At 37.2% G+C, this 14,337-nt stretch overlaps 1 protein-coding gene and 1 long non-coding RNA gene across 3 annotated transcripts in view; both read left to right on the plus strand.

The window, feature by feature from the left end:
- rnf40 (ring finger protein 40) overlaps positions 1 to 6,225 on the plus strand; it is a 20,070-nt gene extending 13,845 nt beyond the window's left edge. For both annotated transcript variants that reach the window (XM_016469214.1, XM_016469213.1), the window contains exons 14-21: positions 862 to 935; positions 1,029 to 1,072; positions 1,182 to 1,331; positions 1,439 to 1,651; positions 3,362 to 3,487; positions 3,612 to 3,752; positions 3,843 to 3,944; positions 5,284 to 6,225. In XM_016469214.1, the coding sequence (XP_016324700.1) occupies positions 862 to 935; positions 1,029 to 1,072; positions 1,182 to 1,331; positions 1,439 to 1,651; positions 3,362 to 3,487; positions 3,612 to 3,752; positions 3,843 to 3,944; positions 5,284 to 5,460 (1,027 nt within the window). In that variant the 3' untranslated portion in view covers positions 5,461 to 6,225. The remainder of the gene's footprint in view (positions 1 to 861; positions 936 to 1,028; positions 1,073 to 1,181; positions 1,332 to 1,438; positions 1,652 to 3,361; positions 3,488 to 3,611; positions 3,753 to 3,842; positions 3,945 to 5,283) is intronic.
- A 1,926-nt stretch (positions 6,226 to 8,151) lies between these two features.
- LOC107675034 (uncharacterized) lies at positions 8,152 to 13,617 on the plus strand. Its single transcript, XR_001632569.1, has 5 exons — positions 8,152 to 8,416; positions 10,870 to 10,974; positions 11,894 to 12,031; positions 12,120 to 12,172; positions 12,266 to 13,617. It is a non-coding gene; the product is annotated as an uncharacterized LOC107675034 (long non-coding RNA).
- Positions 13,618 to 14,337: the final 720 nt, after the last annotated feature.

The following is a 14,337-nucleotide window of genomic DNA, read 5'->3' on the forward strand; positions in this document are numbered from 1 at the left end:
TTCAAGTCAGGTGATTGGCTGGGCCATTCTAGCAGCTTTACTTTCTTTCTCTGAAACCAAATGAGAGTTTCCTTGGCTGTGTGTTTGGTATCATTGTCTCGCTGGAATGTCCACCCTCATTTCATCTTCATCATCCTAGATGGCAGCAGATTTTTATCAAGAATGTCTCGGTACATTTTTCCATTCCTCCTTCCTTCAATTATATGAATTTTGCCAGTGCCACACCATGATGTTTTTGGGGTGATGTGCAGTGCCATTTGACCTCCAAACATGGTGTTTATTATGGCATCCAAAGAGTTTAATTTTAGTCTCATCTGGCCAGACTATATTCTCCCAGTATTTCACAGGCTTGTCTAAATGTGGTGCAGCAAACTTTAAACAAGTTTCAACATGCTTTTTCTTCAGCAATAGAGCCTTGTGTGGTGAGCGTGCATACAGGCCACGGCAGTTGAGTGCATCAGTTATTGTTTACTTTGAAACAATTGTACCTGCTAATTCCAGGTCTTTCTGAAGATCTCCACAAGTGATCCTTGGCTCTTGAACAACTCTTCTGATAATTCTTTTCACTCCTCTGTCAGAAATCTTGCGAGGAGAGAGAGAGCTCTTTGCTTTTACCCATCATGAAATGTTTCTTGTGTGACACGTTGGTCATGAGACACCTTTTGATAGGCCATCAGTTGGGACTGAACAAACTAATATTAATTTCCACTGACAAGGGGCATGATTGCTTTCTAATTACTGATAGATTTCAGCTGGTGTCTTGGCTTTTATATATAACTATATCACCCCATATTGTTTAGCATTTAATGAACTTCACATCTGAGTCACCTCTCCCACACATCATTTGTGTCATGCCAACAGAAAAGCACAGGAGTCTCAGAAGGAAATGAAACTACTGCTAGACATGTACAAATCAGCCCCAAAGGAGCAGCGAGATAAAGTGCAATTACTGGTGATGTGTTCAATACTTATTTTACCCGCTGTATGTGTATATATATATATATATATATATATATATATATATATATATAAAGTGCAACTTATGGCCGCAGAAAAGAAGTCCAAAGCAGAAGTATGTGAACCCACAAAGATTTGCTGTATTTCTGTGTGGCAAAACCATTAACATGCAATTCACTAGGGGTGGTCATTCTTTTAATGCTAATGTCAACATTGTCTGGCAGGTGGAAGAGTTGAGGCAGCGAGTGCGGGAACTGGAGGAGAGGGAAAGAAAGGAAAGCAAAAAGCTGGCAGATGAAGATGCTCTCCGCAAGATCCGTGTGGCTGAGGAGACCATCGAACACTTGCAGAAAAAACTAGCTGCTACTAAACAGGTGTCTAGTTGAACAGAATTATTGTCAACATTTGTGTCAGAATCAGTCTAGATCAATAGCCTCTGTAGCAGATTAACTAATAATTAAAAACTGATGGGACCTTTCAGGAGGAAGAGGCTCTGCTGAGTGAGATGGATGTGACGGGACAGGCTTTTGAAGACATGCAGGAGCAGAACAGCAGACTCATGCAGCAGCTCAGAGAGAAAGATGATGCCAACTTCAAACTAATGAGTGAGAGAATCAAATCCAACCAGATTTACAAGCTTCTGCGGGAGGAGAAAGAGGAATTGGCAGACCAAGTGCTTACTTTCAAAACCCAGGTGCACACACGCACAAAAAAAACATTTCTCATACAGTTACCATGCACCCACACGTGAATTTATGAATGTGCAAAACAAACATTTTGATCTACTTATGATCTAATTATGATCTACTAGTCAGTGGGTTTTAGTTGACTATGGCTACACCTGAAAGGTTAGGCTGACTTGTTGCTTCACCATCCAATCAGACAGTGATTTTGCGGGCACCGTTTGCACACAAGGGTACCTCACAAAACTTCTATGGCAGCATAACGGTATTTATGATCGGTATTTTAATTATCTGCAACGAAATCGAGAGTGCTAGGGCTTTCAAAAAGGCTGAAAAACTAAATTTGAATTTTGTACTTAAATATTATCAATATTCGAATTATATTCGAATTTAAAATGCAAAATTTCAGTTAGGGTGAAAAAAAGCTTTTGGCTTCTCTCCTGAGGCCACAAGAGGGCGCATCGAGCAGAATATTACTAATGCACATTTATTCAAAGCAATAAAATAACATGACTATCTGGAAAAAAGTGCTTAATGTTTAAAATAATGTTTATAAACCAATTATAATTAATAAAGTTGCTTAAACAACTATAAACAAAACAGCATAATGTATGTATGCATAGTTTAATACAAAGCGCCGAAAGCCAATCACACGGAGTACTTTTTTCATTTAAAAACATGAGATGCAGTGGTATGGGGAAAAAAACCGCCATAAAGTCTCGAGATATGTTTTTTCAAAGTTGAACTTGCATTAATTTTACATGGCTTTCTAAACATGAGGCTCTTTTGTGCAAGATGCGAGTGCAACAGGGATAGATGTCCCTCTAGAAAATGTGCAAAATATGCATTGTGTGTGAACGGCTTGGTTTCAGTTTTGACGTAAACAAGATCTTCTCCGCATTGATGTTCTCTTTTTCCGCAATATTTTTAATGAACAACGCAGCAGCTTCGCATCTAGTGGCTTTAACTGGACAGGATAACAAACACATTATAACACAACGACAATTACATCATCATCGCCACTGATAAGACTGCCTCCTTAACATACAACAAAAAAAAATTTTTTTTTAAGAATGCAACGTTTTTGCATTCGAATGTGGATTTTTATTTTAAATTCAACGAATATTCGAAATTCAATTTTTTTTTGACAGCCCTAGAAAGAGTGCTTTGGCCAAAACTACTATAATAGTAATTTTTTGCTGGATATGAAATCAAAAGTTAAAAACCTCAGCTGTCATGGAATTGAATACACACAATAGTGGGATATCATAGGCGGCAAAGAATATATCTACACTGCCTTCAAAAGTTGTTTAGATGACGGTATATCAGTAGACAGGATGTGACAAGATCATAGGGGTCTCAGATTTTTTTTCCCACTATTTTTAACATAACATGCCATCTTTGCTCAAATATTTGTAACATAATTCACAAACCTAATCTTCAAAAATATCCTTAAAAATGGAAGCCAACAGAAATCAGCTAAAAGTCTCCTAATCTATCACATTTAAAGTATCGCCACTAAAAATAAAGTTAAAATTAGACAAAAACTGGATAAAATAATTGACTAGTTGGTTGATAGACAACTAGTCAGCCCATCCCTGTTAAAATTATGGACCTCTCAATTTTGAGGCATATAATCTGCACATAATAATGTTTTACAACAGTTTTTTATAAAAATACTGATGTAGTTGAATCATGTGCGCTTTAACTGTCCCTCCCAGGTGGACGCTCAGCTGCTGGTAGTGCAGAAACTAGAAGAGAAGGAGGGTGTTCTGCAGAGCACACTGGCCGCTCTGGAGAAAGAGCTGGCGCTGCGCACTCAAGCCCTGGAGCTCAACAAGCGCAAGGTAAAATATCACAGACGCCCACCTCTGTTCTCGTGTCCATGACAACTATGACTCAGCTTAGCCAACCATTAGCATACATTTCCAGATGTGTGTTTGATGCTCATCTTTTTGCACGATGGCTCAGGCAGTGGAGGCGGCCCAGTTGGCCGAGGACCTTAAAGTGCAGCTGGAACACACTCAGACCAAGTTGAGGGAAATCCAAGCCTCAGTACTAGAAAACCGCACTGCCCGTGAGAGGGAGAGTGTCAACCTCAAGAAAGCACAGGTACATGGGCATGTGTGTTGTAGGGAAGTTTGGGATACAAAAGAGTGGGAACAATGTGTGTGAAACTCTCCTACTGTGCTTTCTTTTCAGGAGGACTTGTCCAGACTGCGGCGTAAGCTGGAGAAACAGAAGAAAGTTGAGGTGTACACAGATGCTGATGAGATTCTGCAAGAAGAAATTAATCAGTATAAGGTCAGTCAAAATTTCAGACACATTACCTAGTAATTTTTATATTGGGGTAACTTTTCTAAAGACATAAGTACTTTTATTCAGGAAATGCATTAAATGGATCAACAGTGACAATAAAGACAGTATAATGTTATAGAATATTTCTGTTTCAAGTAAATGCTTTTCTTTTGAACTTTATATTCATCAAAGAAAGTCTTGAATAAAAAGGTGTCACAGTTTTCCCAAGAATATTGAGCAGCAAATATTGGTTTCTTGAGCACATTAGAATGATTTTTGAAGGATCATATGACATTGAAGACTGGATTAATGTCTGCTGAAAATTTACAGGAATTAATTACATTTTAAAATGTATTCAAATAGAAAACAGTTATTTAAATTGTAATATTATTTCATTTGCAATATTACTGTTTTTTACTGTACATTTGATCAAATAAATGCAGCCTTAGGAACATTTAGAAACATTTGTGACCCTGGACCACAAAACCAGTCTTAAGTCGCTGGGGTATATTTGTAGCAATAGTCAACAATACATGGTCAAAATTATACATTTTTCTTTTATGCCAAAAATCATTAGGATATTAAGTAAAGATCATGTTCCATGAAGATATTTTGTAAATTTCCTACCGTTTATATATCAAAACCTAATTTTTGATAAGTAATTTGCATTACTAAGGACTTCATTTGGACAACTTTAAAAGCGATTTTCTCAATATTTTGATTTTTTTTGCACCCTCAGATTCCAGATTTTCAAATAGTTGTATCTCGGCCAAATACTGTCCTATCCTAACAAACCATACATCAATGGAAAGCCTTTTTATTCAGCTTTCAGATGATGTATAAATCTCAATTTAAAAAAATGTACCCTTATGACTGGTTTTGTGGTCCAGGGTCACATTTTTAGAAAAACAAATCTCAGCACAAACGTAGATATTTAAGTAAATATATTATTTAAAACAATTAGATCAAAAATATTTTAAAAACTTTACAATAATAGTCCTCAAAGTTATGAAAATACACATGGAAGTATGAGAAACATGCTGTGACCAAAATAGGTTAAACTGTCATATAATTTTAGCTTCTTCAAAGTAGCCACACTTTGTGTAGATTACACACTGTGGCTATTCTTCCAGCCAACATCTTGAGGACTCCAAATGGGATGGTTTTTTTCCCCATGTGTGCGGGCCGCTAGTTGGCTGCTTTTCCTATACTATTTGGTCCTACTCATCCTTTTAAAAAATCTTTGTAGATAAGCACAATTAATGCATATATGACATTTAATGACTGGTAGATTAGCTTAATACTGTATTATTTGTTGCTGACCTGACTGTTGTCTCCTTTTTAGGCTAAATTACGTTGTCCCTGTTGTAATACCCGAGATAAGGAGACTGTCCTCACCAAGTGTTTCCACGTCTTCTGCTATGAATGCTTGAAGACTCGCTACGACACTCGCCAAAGGAAGTGCCCCAAATGCAATGCTGCATTCGGAGCAAACGACTTCCACCGCATCTACATCACTTAATTTAGTGTGGGCTTTTTGATGAACTGAATACAGTAGATGAGAAACGAAGGGATGAAAGTGGTCTTGAAGCACAGGATTACCATAATATGGTATTTTAAAATGCTCTAAAGGGCCACTTTCACTCCCATCTGTGATAGGTGGTGCTAGTGACCAAACAGACAGTGACAGAATGGAAACAGTTGTGAAGTAGTCATGGTCTACAGCACACAAGCAGTGCTGCTTCATTGCAGAGGAATCTATTGAGTTTTGTCTCTCTTACTTTTTTGTGTTCTTTAAAGTACTGCAATGATTTTTTTTTACCTGCATTTTTTTTTTTTTTTTTTTTTGAATGACCATGAAACAAAGAGGAAAGACTGTATCTGCTCAAATATCAATATATCATAAATGTTATAACTCCACAGAATACGAGTGACGTCTGAAGTTCGCAGAAACTTTTTTGTTTTGAGAATTATGGCCTTATCCGTTTGAGTCCTACAGTAACTATCCAGTAATGTGCTTAGTTTCTATGGTGACACTCTGTGTTATTGAACCCCTTAAAGTAAGTAATGAACAGATGTGATGGATACTGGGTGGAAAAAAGGAGAGCTGCAGAATTAGAAGCATAGATGGTGGTGCAGTGATCTTAAAAATACAAAACATGAACATTTTTCAGTAGGTGCCATATAACCAACCATACTGTGATATATCACCAACGTATGTCAATAACTATTGCACAATTTCCTTAAAAATAAAAAACTGGATAAAGTTATTTGTGAACTCAGCTCTCTGCTTTGATGTCAACCTAGACAAAACATTGAGACATTACACAATGTGTTTTAAGCAAGTGTTTTACCTTACCAGTTAAAGCCTGTGTATAGTTTTGTGTTATGATTTTGCATTTAAGATTGATTGGCTAGATGAAATCTGGGTTTTCATTTTAATGGTGATGTTATTGTACTTGGTGGAAAAGGATGACTCGAAACTGGACTTTCCAAATGCAATATTGCAGTCTATATGCTGTCTGCCAAAACAATCCTATTTGCACAATGCATGTGTCTTTAGTAACTTCAGATGGTTTAGATAGATATGCATAGTTGCATACTATTAGAAGAGGATCACAGGGGAAGCAGTCCTGGGGAGAATATAAAACCTACCACGCGTTTTTTTTTGTACTTGCAAATTTTTGCCCGGAATATATATGTAAATGTTTTTCATTATATTGCGCAATTGACCTTATGTTATTCCCCGCACCCATGGTTTTGCTGTTCTTGATCGTATTAATAACGTACTGCTTTTCCTCTCAGTCTGCGCTGTGTGTCTGCCAAACACTGAACTGTTGTTTGCTCCCTTGGACCAGAGACAGTGAATTACGTAGTTTGGGTGGGGTGACTTTAATGTGCCTATTTTGCTCAAACATACTTTGTGCGCTCGGAGACTGGGGTCTCTAGTTCGTGCTCTTACAACAAAAAAAGTACTTATTTTCGCAAATTGTCGTTTGTTCGTTTAAACGTTTCTTCATTTAAGTTGTTTTCTTATAGGTCTGACATCAGATATTTACGTCAACAAGACCACCAGTATTTTACTGGCTGATATTTCCTATTAATAGAGAACTGGTTTCTTTTTCACGTAAATGTAGCTCTTGAAAGTAAAAACGAAAGTGTTGTCAGCGAACAGGCTGTGTTTGTGCGTCTCTTACCATCATTGACGGGTTCCCACTCGTAGTGCTTTGTCGTGCTGTGAATACAGAGATTCTAGGGCCGTGTTTCAAATCCTAGCGAGTTGCCTACTTAGACATCATAAAGAATTAACGATTCCGCGTCTTCTTTACGAGTTCGAACAGTTAGACTGTTTGTTTTACTACTTTTGAGAAAGAAGTATTTTGAAATTCGTACTAGATGCCATCAGCAGTCACCGAATGTTACATATGCTATTCATTCAGATTAATTCAGTAACAAGACCGAATGATTCTTTGATTCATGAAGAGAACCCATTTATTTGCATAAAAAGACCTGGTTAGTTACTCTGTAAAACGAATCGGTTCGGTGTCATAGTTCAGCAACCGGACGCACTGAATGACTCACTAAAAAGAAGCGGCTCGTAAAAATCAGAGTATCAGCAGCGGTTTTGTTTTACAAAAAAAAAAAAACAGGTAGCGTACAAGATTGTTCTGGAAATGAACCAATCAGTTCTGGACAACAAGAACCGTTACCACCAAAAGCCATGATTAAATACAATATTGTTTTAAAGGATTGTGTTCTCAGAATAAGAAGCATTCTAAAAGGGAACGCTCCCAGAAAGTTCTAGCAAGGTTATTTTTCCATTAACATTAATAGAATGTCTGTTTAAAGATCTTTAATGACGTTCTCAAAGCACAAAAACATTATTTATACATCGTTTATGGAACGTTTTTCTCAAACATTTTAGTTGGACACGGTTTAGAGAGCATTTAAACAAACATTCGCATAATGTTTGCAAAATCTTTAATGTTTATATAGGCTAACCAAGAAAAAACGCTTTAAAAGCGTTTTGAACGTTCAGATAGCAAACAGAAATAACGTTTTCGTGACTTAATGGGAATGTTATTAAACGTTCTAGAACATATTTTTTGTTAGCTGAGAAATTCTTGGTGAAAAATGTTGCTTCTCAACTCTAATTGTAAGTCTCGCGGATGCTTTTGAGATACGGCCACAGAATCTCAGTACAGTACATAGGAAATGACTCATAGAGGAGTTAAACCCAACGCGTGGGTGTGGGCCATAGTGGGCGCTATTAAAACAAGACTGAAAGTTTGGGGTGGGTCATTCACACGCGCTGCTTTTGCTATGCTTGAACCCCATTTGTGGCTTTTAATCTTTTGAAATCGCTGTGGGATTTCAATATATATAAAGCTAAATGGATTCTGGTGCTATGTTGCGTTGCCTCTATTGGATTACTCTATTGATCGCCACTCTTATTCATGGAACAAACGCAGATAAAAGTAAGAATATTCACATTTACTTGCTTAATATCCCCATGTTATAACATAGAGCGTAGGCTATGTGTGACGTTTGTTTATGTATTTGTGTGTTGGTGAGGAAAGTTCCAACCTTATGTCTCATTTGTCCTCTTGCTATGAACATGGAGAGACGTGGAGTCAGTGGAGTTAATGACGATGAACTGCCTCATTCGTAATAGCTTCCTTTACCAGTTACATTTCCCACCGGTTCCGCATTCCAATGCTCTTATTTCACTCCCGCCCGCTCCATGGGGTGTATTGTGCCCAGCTGAGAACAGTGCGGCACAAGAGGCTTCAGCTTTCCATGAGGAACATGAAGCTTGTAGTGCCTTTGTTACTTTGGCATGTGTATGTTACTGCTGGAACAGTTTTAATTGTAAAAACACTTGCAGGAATGAAAAGAGTGCATTGCCTGCTATGGAAAAGTCTTAGGCAATGTATTGGAAAGTGCCCCTTGTTATATTCAGTGGCTTTAGTTAAGCAGTGATTTAATACAGACAGAAAACATATTCATGTCATGTCACAAAGTTACTTTATAACGAGGAAATTAGATTTAAAGTCTTATGGATTCAATCATGCACATCAAAACATGCTTACAGGCGCATCTCAATAAATTAGAATGTCGTGGAAAAGTTCATTTATTTCAGTAATTCAACTCAAATTGTGAAACTCGTGTATTAAATAAACAATATACTGTAGTGATTCTCTACTGGGGGCCTTAGAAAAACTTCCAAGTTTACTGCAAAGCATCTTATGTATAATTGTTAAAATTATTTAACAAATAGAAAATTCAGGACTTGACTCTCCGCTGAGTTTACAGCAGATTTTTTTTTTACCTTTGCAAACAAAACTGACACATTTAATTAATGATTTTTTTTATTATTATTATATTAGGCTACTTTGTTTTAAAAATGTTTTGGTAACAGAACTTTTCCAGGATCAATAAAACAACTTTGTGAACTATGAAGAAAAAACCTTGTCAGTTCATTATTTTAACATATTACTATTAAAAAAATTTGAAAATATGGCACCTCATCATTTTAGCAGAAGTACAAAAGGAAGAGCCCCTAGGCTATATAGGGGGCCCTTTAAATGTTAACTTTGACAATAGGGGTCCTTGGATTACAAAGGCTGAAAACTACAGACACTGAGGGGCTGAAATTCAAGCTGATGTTTACTGATCATTAAGCTTACTTGGGTGTGCATGATAAAACATACAAGACTTTGATATTTTACTATTGCTCAAGGGCGCAGTGGGGATAGAGCAGAACTGTGATTTCAGTATCTCTTTTTCCAGAATTAATTAACCTTTAGTTGAGCAGCCGAAATTCACAACCTCGGCCATCAGACAAGAATACTGAGGTCTGATTCATTACTCCCTGAAGAGTTTTTAAATGTGCTTTAATGTACAGTATCTCACAGAAGTGAGTACACCCCTCACATTTTTGTAAATATTTTATTATATCTTTTCATGTGACAACACTGAAGAGGTGTACTCACTTCTGTGAGATACTGTATATGACAAAAAAAGATATGCAGATCTTTACAATACAGTGTACTTTTTAATGCAGTAGGCCTATATATAATGCATCCTTGAAAGTCTCCATACAGGATCAATATCAAATTATAAGTCAATGGGAGCAGTGCACGTTGTTCTGTTAAGTCACACAACTTGTCGAGAAAAGATTTTACTTTCAATATGCACTTTCACTCATTTTAATTAAAGTTGCTCTGGCTAACATTTGATAGTGATAAATGTAGCGCACCCCACAAGGATTAGACGTCAAGAGTCATTTGTAAGAAAGCAAGTCTTCATTAGAATCTGCCGATGTTCTCGAAGTCACGTCATATAGTACTGCGGGTGATATTAGCTTGCAGATGTTTGTCATCTGTAGACCGCAATTGTTCATGTGAAAGACTCTCAGTGGTACCTGCCTTACCGCTTTTTCCTATATGTAGCCTACCTCCCCTGATTGCAAGCAAATGCGCAAGACAAACCCTAAGCCCCGCAGCTTTCACTGATGACTCCTTCGCCAACCCATTAGTTCTCTTAAAGTCACTTTTCCATGTCCTCAGTTCTCACAGTGGGACACTTTGCATGCACTCAGGGGCTGCATCATAGTCTGGCCGTGAGCTTTTAGACTTGCTTACGCACACAGAGCATGAGTAATATCGTTTCCCCGCGAGTGCACCACCACATCACTGCAACGGAATTTCCCCATCTCATTTCATATGAAAAAGAGGCAGAGCGAAAAAAGCTCTTGGATCTTCTTATTCAGTCGTAAAACATCAAATTTTACCCATGCGCAAAACCTCGAACCCACTCCGAGTTATCAGGAAACGTGTGCGGAGAAGTTGTTTTTGTCAGTTTCGCTGTAATCTGCTACCGCTATTTGACACCTTTGTATGTGTGCTTCTTTGTTCGATTTTGTCAGGTTCAGCCCTTTGTTTGAAATCCGAATTCTGGAACAGAGATGTCGCACAATGTGTACCTTGTCAAATATGCAAACAGTATCCGAAAACTCCATCATGTGACACATGTGAGTATATTCGATCTAAATTAAGATTATAATTGGTCTGACTCTGAATAGTAGTGATGGCTCGTTCATGAACACACTAAGAAAAAAAAGGTACAAAAAGCTGTCACTAAGGCGGTACCCTAAGGTACAAAAACTAAAGGTAGCCTACCATTTTGTACCTTATTTGCCCCTATTAGTAGGCTTACTTGGCTACCATAAGGTACACATTAGTTGGCATACTTTAAAAGTACATATTATTAACCTACCTGCAGTAGGCTATACATATTTTAAAAGGGTGACACCCCATTTACCGTTTTCTTTTTTCTTTCTTTTTTCAAGTTGCAGTAGAGACTGGGGAGGTAAATAGGCCTAATCATTCATTTAAATTTTGTTTATGGAAGCCTGTTTCCACCATAGAATGAAAACTAAAAAAGTAATTGTGACTTTTTATCTCACTTTTTGTCTCAGAATTGCAAGAAACAAAGTCTGAATTGTGAGATATAAATCAGAACTGCGAGAAACAAAGTAGGCCTACTAATTTTGAGATCTAAACTCAGAATTGTGAGATAAAAAGTCGCAAACATATTTTATTTATTTATTTTCGTGGTGGAAGCAGGGTCACATTAAAATTGCCTAATTTCTACTATTTTCCAAAAATGGGGAATTTGGCTACTGAAAAATGATTTGAATTTAGATCTACGTGAATGAGATAACTTGAATAAAAATTAGTTCCTTTTGCTGAACAAGATACAAAGATCCAAGTCATTAAAATGGTCCGATATTCCCAAACTGAATAAAGTTAAACACTCATGAGAATGCATTGTAAGTAGATTCTTTTGCAGTAGGTCAAAGCTTACGTACAGAGAAGGAGTGGCCAGATTCTTTCTGTATGATCCGTCGAGCTGGAGGTCTTCCAGTAACATTGTCCTGTGTTTTTAAGGCCCACCCATAGAGCCTTCAGATTCCTGGAGGGTGGCAGCAATTACCAGTTTATCTGTCCTGGCAGCTGTAATTGTTTGCGGAGCCTTGCTCATAGGCATTCTAGTGCATCAATTCAGGTCCAAGAGGACTTTACGTGGTGAGATATTAACATTACAGCACATGTTTAACAACAAACATTCTCCTTCAGGGCAGAACTAACTCAACTTTTTCTGTCCACAATTCAGAACCGATTGAAGAGACAACAGGACCCCTTTATCAAGTATAGGATCTTCATAAGGTAAGGGTTGAAAACTGCAACTCTTCTTAAGATGCTTCGAAATGCATTAAGGAAATTAGTTTTGTTCACATGCAATCTTTTAAATGTTTGCAGCTCATGGATCTCAAGCTGACGAAAATGAAAATGGACTTGTTACTCCAGTGAATTAATGCTCCAGTTGGTAAACGCTGGCTGGTACCTCAACCACAGAGTGTTCTACGAGTAGCATCTGATTTGTCTAACTTATTACATTAGTAGGCTATGTCATGCATAGCAAATGGTTATGCACAAAAGCTGCACTGAGACCTTCCTTGTCACTCACTGTGCAGAATAGGTTTGCAAGCCTTGGTGCTAAGTGACATCCTATGGACAGCATGATAGCACTGTTTTTGCAGAAATTTGAGGCCATTCATGTTGCACTTAGTGCACTGTAGATGCATTCCCACTTGGAATATTCCTTGTTAGATTTGTGAACACGATAAACAAATAACCACAAACCGTTTAATATAGTAGACTTAGAGATCAACTTTTTTTACACAAATATGCCTCCCTAAACAGATTTAGTATGGCACAGCCATTTGAATGTATTTGTAATCATTGTTTGTACAGTTTAATTATCTATTTTTATAGTGTTGGAATACTACGCACTGTATAGATGTAGCCCTTTGTACAACAATGTTCGGACACCGACTGGCTCAGCAGCCTGTCTATGGCATTGATGAACGTTCTGGAGACACTGAAGACCAGCGAAGCAACAGAAGGCGATATCCTGAAAGACAAGAGTCGCCAGCTGACATTAACAAACTCTTTGAGAAAGAGTCGCGGGTGTCAGATTCCATCTGATTTTTGCTGCCTGTATACGCAAAAGAGATTAGATAGTTTAGAGTGATATTTACATGTAAGTAGTGATATTTACATACATGCAATACATTTAATCTCCCGTGTTTTATCATTTCAGCTTACTAAAATGTTTTGAAAGGATAAAATCACCAGTTTTAGATGTGTGTAGCCAGCTGTGGGCATTAGGGAATGTATATATTTATATACAGCAGATGTGAAGGAGTAATCAACTTGTTTGAATGACTTAAAGCATGTTTAACAAGAGGTTAATATCATGAAACCTGTGAAGAACATGTTTGAGTAACATTTCAACCCAGAATCAAAAGTGCTTAAAGAATTTGTTGCATTGTTTTCAAGAAAACTAAGCACACTTTATACCCCAGTTCCCAAGAATACTTTATGTACCTCATTGTGAATCACTGCCATGTTTGTCAGAAATCTAGGAACATCAAGAAGCTAGTCCAGAATCTTTATCGATAAACATAAACCTGTGAAGCATGCACGGCGCTGTCAGTCTTAAAAAAAGTTGGTTGTGTATTTGTGCCTTTACTCATTCACAATTACTCCACAGAATGCAGAGGAAACTATGCATTTGAATACAATAAAGAGACAACTAATGTACTGTATTTGTCTGTTCATGTTTTTTTGTTTCCTTAATGTGTTTTTTGAAGTGTCTAATTTGCAGTAGTCACACTTTTAAGACACAACGTGACAGCAGAATGATAAACCCATTTACTCAATTCTCATTTGCATATTCTAAAATAATCATGTAATGCACTGCAACTGCAAGGAATTCAAGTGTTAAAACAAAGATAAGATATAAGGCAGCTCAAAGAAGCCAAAACACACCGCTATATTGGTTTTATTCAGTTCAAGAAAGTGAGGGCATCAACACCTACAAATAAACATCATCTGCTTATTAAGGTCACTACTTTAGAAAGAGAAACATTGATCATGTGAACAAAAATAAATATTTTATATTTAAGATATATGCAACTGATTACAGCAAGTCTCAGTTGTCAGTTTTCTCAAATGCAATGAAGCCATTAATACATGAAAGTTTGCAAATTCTACTCTTAAATAATCAGTAAGCACTGATCTATAGGCTTAAAAGGAAACCATTTTACAAATAATTTAATCCAAGTAGGGCGGTGATATGAAATGGCACATTGAAATTCAATCTGGCATCAAAGACAGACACAGAAGCATTGATGCAAGAAGCACCAAGCTAAATGTATTTTCTTACATTGCGTCTAGTAAGTTGCGAGACCTGAGCATTTAAAAAAAAAAAAAAACTTGAAAAGAGTTTAGTCTGTGAATTCCTGCCCTAATAGAGCCCGACCGAT

The sequence above is a fragment of the Sinocyclocheilus anshuiensis genome, unplaced genomic scaffold (assembly GCF_001515605.1).
Source record: "Sinocyclocheilus anshuiensis isolate Anshui unplaced genomic scaffold, SAMN03320099.WGS_v1.1 scaffold1572, whole genome shotgun sequence".
Lineage (NCBI taxonomy): Eukaryota > Metazoa > Chordata > Actinopteri > Cypriniformes > Cyprinidae > Sinocyclocheilus > Sinocyclocheilus anshuiensis.